Below are 10,429 nucleotides of genomic sequence, written 5' to 3' on the forward strand. Positions count from 1 at the left end.
GAGAGGCTGGTGAGGGGGCTGCCTGCAGATGTGTGTCATGATGCTCACATCTGGCTCCACGTAAACATCTGATCACAGCTTGAATCACTTTACAGATGTTGCAGAAAACTCACTTTTATTGTTTCATTTATGTGCGTAATGTCATGGAAGTGATCTGAACATGTCTAAGAGTTATCCCATATTGTAGATAGAGTATAATACATATTGCATGTTTTGTAATTCATGCCTTTTTGTGTTTAAATGTTCTTTTTTGTTAGATCTTCCTTTAAATCCATAAAACAGCAGGACAAATATCCTAAGTGCTTATTTTTCTGACAATAATTCATTGAAACTTGAAATAGTTTAAAACGTCTTTTCCCATCTCTTCCAGTCTCTCCACAAGGCGTGTGTCCTGGATGACTCAGCCCCATTAGATGCCCACTGGCTTCATTTCTAAGTGGATGGATGTCAAAGTTGATACAGTTTCAAATCTGTGCCAACATAATAAAAACGCATTTAAAAACATGGTGGGGCAGTGAGGACCAGTTCAGGGTTTCATGGGAGATGTTGGAAATGTTTCATCAGGCACTCGGCACATCCATAAACTGTATTTAGCACCTTCTTGTTTCATGTGTTGTCAAATCACAGTGAACAAATTACAGATGTTATTCCACAAATGGAAATGACGCTGAAAATGACCATGTATCATATGGAGTATTTGTTATTTGTAATACCGCATATGTAAATAAAGAATTAAAGGTTGTCAATGACATTTTTAAAACCCTTGAACAGTTTCTTAACAAATACGTTCGACATAAACCTTCTCTATTTCCCTTATGAACACCTGATCAAATTCCGTTCCAACCACTAGAGGGAGCAATGAACCCTTGTTTCTCTCTCACTAATGCTGCACCAAATAAGTTTAATGGAGTATGGATAAGATTATTTTTTTTACCTCACACCAGCTCTGCGAGTGTTTTATGTCTGTAAATTCTCAATTCAGTTTCAATCCAGTATTCAATATGCAGCATTTAAAACATGAATGTATACAAGTGTAATCCACTCATAACTTGGTAAACACATTCATTTTCTAAGGCCTTGAGAAATTTCCTAGAGGATATGACATTAATGAAACACTCAGTTGAGTTTACCACTTGCAAAAAGTCAGTTTGTCTGATTATAGACACTTTAAACAGTTAACACATGTTGTTGGCCATTTATTTGTTTAACTTTTAAAGTAGCAGTCAAACACAAAGAGGCAGCTTTCATACCTGAGGTGGCCCATGAAGTCATAGTGATTTACATTAAAATAAAGAATTGAATAATTGAGAAACTAAATAAAAAAGTTTAGCACAAGCATAATTTTACATTATTTATAATAACATTATTGAGCTTGAGTTGTTTATGTTACAGCAAAGCTGAAAATGGTTTATTGTATGAAGCTCTTATTTGGATTTTACAACAGAAACAACTCTCTGTGTCAAACAGCAATTGGTGGAATCAACCTTGTTTCTGGTTCTAAAGTGTGGAGATGTGTTGTATATGAAAGACTCAGCTCATTGTCTCAGACTGAGATTCATGTCATACTATTATGAACTTCACTCAGAAGTGAATTGGTCGTGTTATGTGTGCATTGCCTCATTCACTCGTATGTGTTCATCTATGGAATTATTGAATTCATAATTATCATCCCTTGCAATTTGATGTGCCCAAAGTCTGGACTGAATTAGGAAATTTAACTTTCAGGTTTTTGGCACCTAACACGGAATAAGTTAAAGATTGATTTTCAGCTTCAAAACCTTCTAGTGTTGAACAAGTTTAAAACTCTGGTAAAATATCTAATGTGCAAGTGTTTAATATGATCAGGTTTGAATGTTATTAATCTGTTTGTTAATTACTTCTACTGTTGGAACTGCGTTGCTGCTATTCTTGGCCAGGTCGTCCTTATGAAAGAGAGACAATAAATAAAAGAACCAGACTGTTCCAGACTTGTTTAGCAGAACCTGAAAAATAATATCAGATTCGTTTTATTGAGATGTATATGTTCTTTCAAATATGAATTGTTATGTCAGGACTATAAAATGTAATGATAATATAAACTGCAAATAATAAAGATGAATTTATTTGTAATTGCAGGCTGTTGTCATTTTAAAGCCTGGTACGTCACTTGTTGACCAGGGGGGGTCAGCTCCAGACTAAAACATCTGGGGCTGAGCCCAGAGGGGGAGGGGGGGGGGGGGGTGGAGGTGTTAAGGTGTATTGATAAACTTATATATACACTAAACAAACCCAGAAGAGCATACACGCACACCCAACATATAAATGATAACTCCTGTTCTGCAGGCTGGAGAGTTTACACTACACAATGTCACAAATACTGTAAAACTCAAATATTTTCTTTCTACTCCACCACATGTAAGTACTTGTACTTTAGTATTTCCACTTTATGCTACTTCATATTTCTTCTCTGATACATCTCAGAGATAATTATTGTATTTTATTCTGCAGTACATTTATTTGAGAGCTTTAAAGATGAAGATTTCAAAACAATGGATAATATAACAAATTGTTAAAACAAAGTGTTAAAGACTAAACCAGTGGTTTAGAAAAACGTTTGCTTTTGAAAAAGAAATTACATTTTTTAAATGTCTGAGTTGTTTAAAGCTTTTTCTCTCTGAAGTTCTCAAATGCTTTGATGATCCATCTCACCACAAATCAAAGAGAGACAACCTCTCACAATATATCTAATATAAAACTGTTTATAATGAATTTGACTGTAGCTTCACTTGCTTACACAGCTGCTTCAGTATAAATGATCTAATGATGTCATAGAGCTTAATAACATAATATAATAATCTGTCAAACGAGTACTTTTACTTTAATACTTTAACTACAGTTAACTAGCCAGTATGTGACGGTGTCAGGTTTAATTAAATCTAAATATTTCAGCCCAGAGATCACAGCGAAATAGCACAAACACTTTCGAGATTATATGTTCCCCTGAATCGTATCAGTTAATAAAATCAGTCAGACAAATATGAACTCCCTTTTATTTTGAAACTGCTTTAAAAAGTATTGTAGACTGTTATTGTTATTACAGGTGTTCTGTAATTTACAAAATAAGGTTTTAATTAATAAATCAGACTACAACAGAAAGTCTATGAAAGTTGTCAGTGCTCTCCACACTGTTTCGACATTCATTCAGTTTAAACTCGTGTGCTGCACCGAATGCTTAAAAGGACAAACTCTGATTATAGCCTTTACTGTATCAAGGTGCCCCCCCCCCCCCCCATGCACACACACACACCTGCTCTCCCCCCCCTTAGCAGCGCCACTGCACTGAGACCTTTACTCTCCACTGGACCGATTCTCCTCCTCTGATGTTTTCTAATCACTCACAGTTAGAACTGATCTTTATAAAAAGACGGATTCATTCATATTTATGTTCCTGGAAAACGTGGCTTCTTCTGCAACAATGAAGTTAAAATACTGTGTTACATCATAATCTGTGTGAAGAACTTTCTGCAGATGTGTGTGCGTGTGTGTGCGTGTGTGTGTGTGTGTGTGTGTGTGTGTGTGTGTGTGTGTGTGTGTGTGTGTGTGTGTGTCGTCTTGTCCCTGTCCCTCCTCACACACTAACTGATAATCACATGTATTTAGTTATTAATCGATGATGTCGGATCATGACTCCGGATCGTTTCCAGTCACTTTAACTCTGGAGCGAATCAAACAAACAAAGTTAACATCAGTCCTGTACGTGTCCTCAGAACTTGTGATCAGTGCTGGTGTTTATTGTTAGAGTGTAAAGTGAGGCAGGTCGGGGGGGACAGACTCTGACAGAGGGGTTCAGCCCCGAATGCCCGAGCCAGGCGACGCCCCTGTTGTTGACCTCTGGGGAATTACAGCCACAGGTGGACGTGAGCGTATCTTGACTGTGCTTCTTAAACCAGAGCAGAAGTAAACCCTCTCAGTTGTCAGGTGTCAGTGGCTCTGCTGCTGCCACTCGTCACTGAAGACCTGAACTCTGTGCACACATGTTCTCTGCACCGATGAGTAACAGCAGCCTGCAGGGCCTGTCTCTAGCTCTGCCCCTCACCAGCTTTGGCAATGTGTTGATGTTTCTCTTCAGTGTTTCCTTGGCTTTCAGCATCATCTTCCTCAACATGTCCGTGTGTGTCTCCATACTGCTGAACAGGGCTCTGCGCAGCGAGAACCGCTTCATGTACATGCTGAGCACCTGCTTCAGTGACATCTGCACCGGCGTGTCTTATTACTATGTGGGTGTCCTGGATGTGAAGGACGACTTCGACTCCCCTACGAGAACATATTTAGTCGTACCCACATTTTTAGGTCTGTCCTACATGGCCATCCTGGCCGCGCAGGCCGACAGGTACCACGCTGTGGTGTCACCTTTCCAATACTCGCGCCGCATGACGCGTAACAGAACCGTGGTGGTCATCTGCGGGTACTGGCTCTACGCCTTCCTCATCGTGGCCGTGAATAACCTGGTCCCACTCGGCGTGGCCAGACAGATCACGGGCATTGGCACGTTTGTGAGCAACATCTTCACAGTGATTATAATGATAGGACTGAACATCAGGCTGTTCATCATAGCCAGGTTCCAGCTGGAGAAGGAGCCACCCTCCGTGGAGAGGGACACCAAGCGCTCCTCGGTGTATCTCATACTGGTGGTGGCTATGTTCTTTCTGGCGACGTGGCTTCCACTCTTCTGTCATGTTATAGTCTGTAACTTCTCTGGCTGGGTGTGTTTCACCTTTAAGAATGAGGGCACCAACCCTCTGCGTGTTTTACCCCGAGTGAACGCTGCCCTCACCCCCATCCTGTACATCTGCGGCTGCTCCCCGCTCAGAGCCACGCTGCTCACCAAGGTGTGGAGGCCCTGCTGCAGGAGGAGGTAAGAGAGGCTGGTGAGGGGGCTGCCTGCAGATGTGTGTCATGATGCTCACATCTGGCTCCACGTAAACATCTGATCACAGCTTGAATCACTTTACAGATGTTGCAGAAAACTCACTTTTATTGTTTCATTTATGTGCGTAATGTCATGGAAGTGATCTGAACATGTCTAAGAGTTATCACATATTGTAGATAGAGTATAATACATATTGCATGTTTTGTAATTCATGCCTTTTTGTGTTTAAATGTTCTTTTTTGTTAGATCTTCCTTTAAATCCATAAAACAGCAGGACAAATATCCTAAGTGCTTATTTTTCTGACAATAATTCATTGAAACTTGAAATAGTTTAAAACGTCTTTTCCCATCTCTTCCAGTCTCTCCACAAGGCGTGTGTCCTGGATGACTCAGCCCCATTAGATGCCCACTGGCTTCATTTCTAAGTGGATGGATGTCAAAGTTGATACAGTTTCAAATCTGTGCCAACATAATAAAAACGCATTTAAAAACATGGTGGGGCAGTGAGGACCAGTTCAGGGTTTCATGGGAGATGTTGGAAATGTTTCATCAGGCACTCGGCACATCCATAAACTGTATTTAGCACCTTCTTGTTTCATGTGTTGTCAAATCACAGTGAACAAATTACAGATGTTATTCCACAAATGGAAATGACGCTGAAAATGACCATGTATCATATGGAGTATTTGTTATTTGTAATACCGCATATGTAAATAAAGAATTAAAGGTTGTCAATGACATTTTTAAAACCCTTGAACAGTTTCTTAACAAATACGTTCGACATAAACCTTCTCTATTTCCCTTATGAACACCTGATCAAATTCCGTTCCAACCACTAGAGGGAGCAATGCACCCTTGTTTCTCTCTCACTAATGGTGCACCAAATAAGTTTAATGGAGTTTGGATAAGATGATTTTTTTTACCTCACACCAGCTCTGCGAGTGTTTTATGTCTGTAAATTCTCAATTCAGTTTCAATCCAGTATTCAATATGCAGCATTTAAAACATGAATGTATACAAGTGTAATCCACTCATAACTTGGTAAACACATTCATTTTCTAAGGCCTTGAGAAATTTCCTAGAGGATATGACATTAATGAAACACTCAGTTGAGTTTACCACTTGCAAAAAGTCAGTTTGTCTGATTATAGACACTTTAAACAGTTAACACATGTTGTTGGCCGTTTATTTGTTTAGCTTTTAAAGTAGCAGTCAAACACAAAGAGGCAGCTTTCATACCTGAGGTGGCCCATGAAGTCATAGTGATTTACATTAAAATAAAGAATTGAATAATTGAGAAACTAAATAAAAAAGTTTAGCACAAGCATAATTTTACATTATTTATAATAACATTATTGAGCTTGAGTTGTTTATGTTACAGCAAAGCTGAAAATAGTTTATTGTATGAAGCTCTTATTTGGATTTTACAACAGAAACAACTCTCTGTGTCAAACAGCAATTGGTGGAATCAACCTTGTTTCTGGTTCTAAAGTGTGGAGATGTGTTGTATATGAAAGACTCAGCTCATTGTCTCAGACTGAGATTCATGTCATTCTATTATGAACTTCACTCAGAAGTGAATTGGTCGTGTTATGTGTGCATTGCCTCATTCACTCGTATGTGTTCATCTATGGAATTATTGAATTCATAATTATCATCCCTTGCAATTTGATGTGCCCAAAGTCTGGACTGAATTAGGAAATTTAACTTTCAGGTTTTTGGCACCTAACACGGGATAAGTTACAGATTGATTTTCAGCTTCAAAACCTTCTAGTGTTCAACAAGTTTAAAACTCTGGTAAAATATCTAATGTGCAAGTGTTTAATATGATCAGGTTTGAATGTTATTAATCTGTTTGTTAATTACTTCTACTGTTGGAACTGCGTTGCTGCTATTCTTGGCCAGGTCGTCCTTATGAAAGAGAGACAATAAATAAAAGAACCAGACTGTTCCAGACTTGTTTAGCAGAACCTGAAAAATAATATCAGATTCGTTTTATTGAGATGTATATGTTCTTTCAAATATGAATTGTTATGTCAGGACTATAAAATGTAATGATAATATAAACTGCAAATAATAAAGATGAATTTATTTGTAATTGCAGGCTGTTGTCATTTTAAAGCCTGGTACGTCACTTGTTGACCAGGGGGGGTCAGCTCCAGACTAAAACATCTGGGGCTGAGCCCAGAGGGGGAGGGGGGTGGGGGGGGGGGGGGGGGGGGGGGGGGTGGGGGGGGGTGGGGGGGGTGGGGTGGGGGGGTGGAGGTGTTAAGGTGTATTGATAAACTTATATATACACTAAACAAACCCAGAAGAGCATACACGCACACCCAACATATAAATGATAACTCCTGTTCTGCAGGCTGGAGAGTTTACACTACACAATGTCACAAATACTGTAAAACTCAAATATTTTCTTTCTACTCCACCACATGTAAGTACTTGTACTTTAGTATTTCCACTTTATGCTACTTCATATTTCTTCTCTGATACATCTCAGAGATAATTATTGTATTTTATTCTGCATTACATTTATTTGAGAGCTTTAAAGATGAAGATTTCAAAACAATGGATAATATAACAAATTGTTAAAACAAAGTGTTAAAGACTAAACCAGTGGTTTAGAAAAACGTTTGCTTTTGAAAAAGAAATTACATTTTTTAAATGTCTGAGTTGTTCAAAGCTTTTTCTCTCTGAAGTTCTCAAATGCTTTGATGATCCATCTCACCACAAATCAAAGAGAGACAACCTCTCACAATATATCTAATATAAAACTGTTTATAATGAATTTGACTGTAGCTTCACTTGCTTACACAGCTGCTTCAGTATAAATGATCTAATGATGTCATAGAGCTTAATAACATAATATAATAATCTGTCAAACGAGTACTTTTACTTTAATACTTTAACTACAGTTAACTAGCCAGTATGTGACGGTGTCAGGTTTAATTAAATCTAAATATTTCAGCCCAGAGATCACAGCGAAATAGCACAAACACTTTCGAGATTATATGTTCCCCTGAATCGTATCAGTTAATAAAATCAGTCAGACAAATATGAACTCCCTTTTATTTTGAAACTGCTTTAAAAAGTATTGTAGACTGTTATTGTTATTACAGGTGTTCTGTAATTTACAAAATAAGGTTTTAATTAATAAATCAGACTACAACAGAAAGTCTATGAAAGTTGTCAGTGCTCTCCACACTGTTTCGACATTCATTCAGTTTAAACTCGTGTGCTGCACCGAATGCTTAAAAGGACAAACTCTGATTATAGCCTTTACTGTATCAAGGTGCCCCCCCCCCCCCCCCCCATACACACACACACACCTGCTCTCCCCCCCCTTAGCAGCGCCACTGCACTGAGACCTTTACTCTCCACTGGACCGATTCTCCTCCTCTGATGTTTTCTAATCACTCACAGTTAGAACTGATCTTTATAAAAAGACGGATTCATTCATATTTATGTTCCTGGAAAACGTGGCTTCTTCTGCAACAATGAAGTTAAAATACTGTGTTACATCATAATCTGTGTGAAGAACTTTCTGCAGATGTGTGTGCGTGTGTGTGCGTGTGTGTGTGTGTGTGTGTGTGTGTGTGTGTGTGTGTGTGTGTGTGTGTGTGTGTGTGTGTGTGTGTGTGTGTGTGTGTGTCGTCTTGTCCCTGTCCCTCCTCACACACTAACTGATAATCACATGTATTTAGTTATTAATCGATGATGTCGGATCATGACTCCGGATCGTTTCCAGTCACTTTAACTCTGTTAGAGTGTAAAGTGAGGCAGGTCGGGGGGGGGACAGACTCTGACAGAGGGGTTCAGCCCCGAATGCCCGAGCCAGGCGACGCCCCTGTTGTTGACCTCTGGGGAATTACAGCCACAGGTGGACGTGAGCGTATCTTGACTGTGCTTCTTAAACCAGAGCAGAAGTAAACCCTCTCAGTTGTCAGGTGTCAGTGGCTCTGCTGCTGCCACTCGTCACTGAAGACCTGAACTCTGTGCACACATGTTCTCTGCACCGATGAGTAACAGCAGCCTGCAGGGCCTGTCTCTAGCTCTGCCCCTCACCAGCTTTGGCAATGTGTTGATGTTTCTCTTCAGTGTTTCCTTGGCTTTCAGCATCATCTTCCTCAACATGTCCGTGTGTGTCTCCATACTGCTGAACAGGGCTCTGCGCAGCGAGAACCGCTTCATGTACATGCTGAGCACCTGCTTCAGTGACATCTGCACCGGCGTGTCTTATTACTATGTGGGGGTCCTGGATGTGAAGGACAACTTCGACTCCCCTACGAGAACATATTTAGTCGTACCCACATTTTTAGGTCTGTCCTACATGGCCATCCTGGCCGCGCAGGCCGACAGGTACCACGCTGTGGTGTCACCTTTCCAATACTCGCGCCGCATGACGCGTAACAGAACCGTGGTGGTCATCTGCGGGTACTGGCTCTACGCCTTCCTCATCGTGACCGCGAATAACCTGGTCCCACTCGGCGTGGCCAGACAGATCACGAGCATTGGCACGTTTGTGGGCAACATCTTCACAGTGATTATAATGATAGGACTGAACATCAGGCTGTTCATCATAGCCAGGTTCCAGCTGGAGAAGGAGCCACCCTCCGTGGAGAGGGACACCAAGCGCTCCTCGGTGTATCTCATACTGGTGGTGGCTATGTTCTTTCTGATGACGTGGCTTCCCATCTTCTGTCATGTTATAGTCTGTAACTTATCTGGCTCGGAGTGTTTCACCTTTAAGAATGAGGGCACCGACCCTATGCGTGTTTTACCCCGAGTGAACGCTGCCCTCACCCCCATCCTGTACATCTGCGGCTGCTCCCCGCTCAGAGCCACGCTGCTCACCAAGGTGTGGAGGCCCTGCTGCAGGAGGAGGTAAGAGAGGCTGGTGAGGGGGCTGCCTGCAGATGTGTGTCATGATGCTCACATCTGGCTCCACGTAAACATCTGATCACAGCTTGAATCACTTTACAGATGTTGCAGAAAACTCACTTTTATTGTTTCATTTATGTGCGTAATGTCATGGAAGTGATCTGAACATGTCTAAGAGTTATCCCATATTGTAGATAGAGTATAATACATATTGCATGTTTTGTAATTCATGCCTTTTTGTGTTTAAATGTTCTTTTTTGTTAGATCTTCCTTTAAATCCATAAAACAGCAGGACAAATATCCTAAGTGCTTATTTTTCTGACAATAATTCATTGAAACTTGAAATAGTTTAAAACGTCTTTTCCCATCTCTTCCAGTCTCTCCACAAGGCGTGTGTCCTGGATGACTCAGCCCCATTAGATGCCCACTGGCTTCATTTCTAAGTGGATGGATGTCAAAGTTGATACAGTTTCAAATCTGTGCCAACATAATAAAAACGCATTTAAAAACATGGTGGGGCAGTGAGGACCAGTTCAGGGTTTCATGGGAGATGTTGGAAATGTTTCATCAGGCACTCGGCACATCCATAAACTGTATTTAGCACCTTCTTGTTTCATGTGTTGTCAAATCACAGTGAAC

The 10,429-nt window shown here is 40.5% G+C and overlaps 1 protein-coding gene across 1 annotated transcript; it reads left to right on the forward strand.

The window, feature by feature from the left end:
* The first annotated feature begins 8,927 nt into the window (after positions 1-8,927).
* Positions 8,928-9,797, forward strand: LOC117767665 (adenosine receptor A2b-like). The gene has a single exon (XM_034595464.1). It carries the CDS (start codon positions 8,928-8,930, stop codon positions 9,795-9,797), a length of 870 nt encoding a protein of 289 aa, XP_034451355.1.
* Positions 9,798-10,429: the final 632 nt, after the last annotated feature.

This window comes from Hippoglossus hippoglossus, chromosome 9 (genome assembly GCF_009819705.1).
Source record: "Hippoglossus hippoglossus isolate fHipHip1 chromosome 9, fHipHip1.pri, whole genome shotgun sequence".
NCBI lineage: Eukaryota > Metazoa > Chordata > Actinopteri > Pleuronectiformes > Pleuronectidae > Hippoglossus > Hippoglossus hippoglossus.

What these genes read in the sequence shown, in the direction of transcription:
- LOC117767665 (XM_034595464.1), top strand. Translation starts at nt 8,928, where the DNA reads ATGAGTAACAGCAGCCTGCAGGGCCTGTCTCTAGCTCTGCCCCTCACC.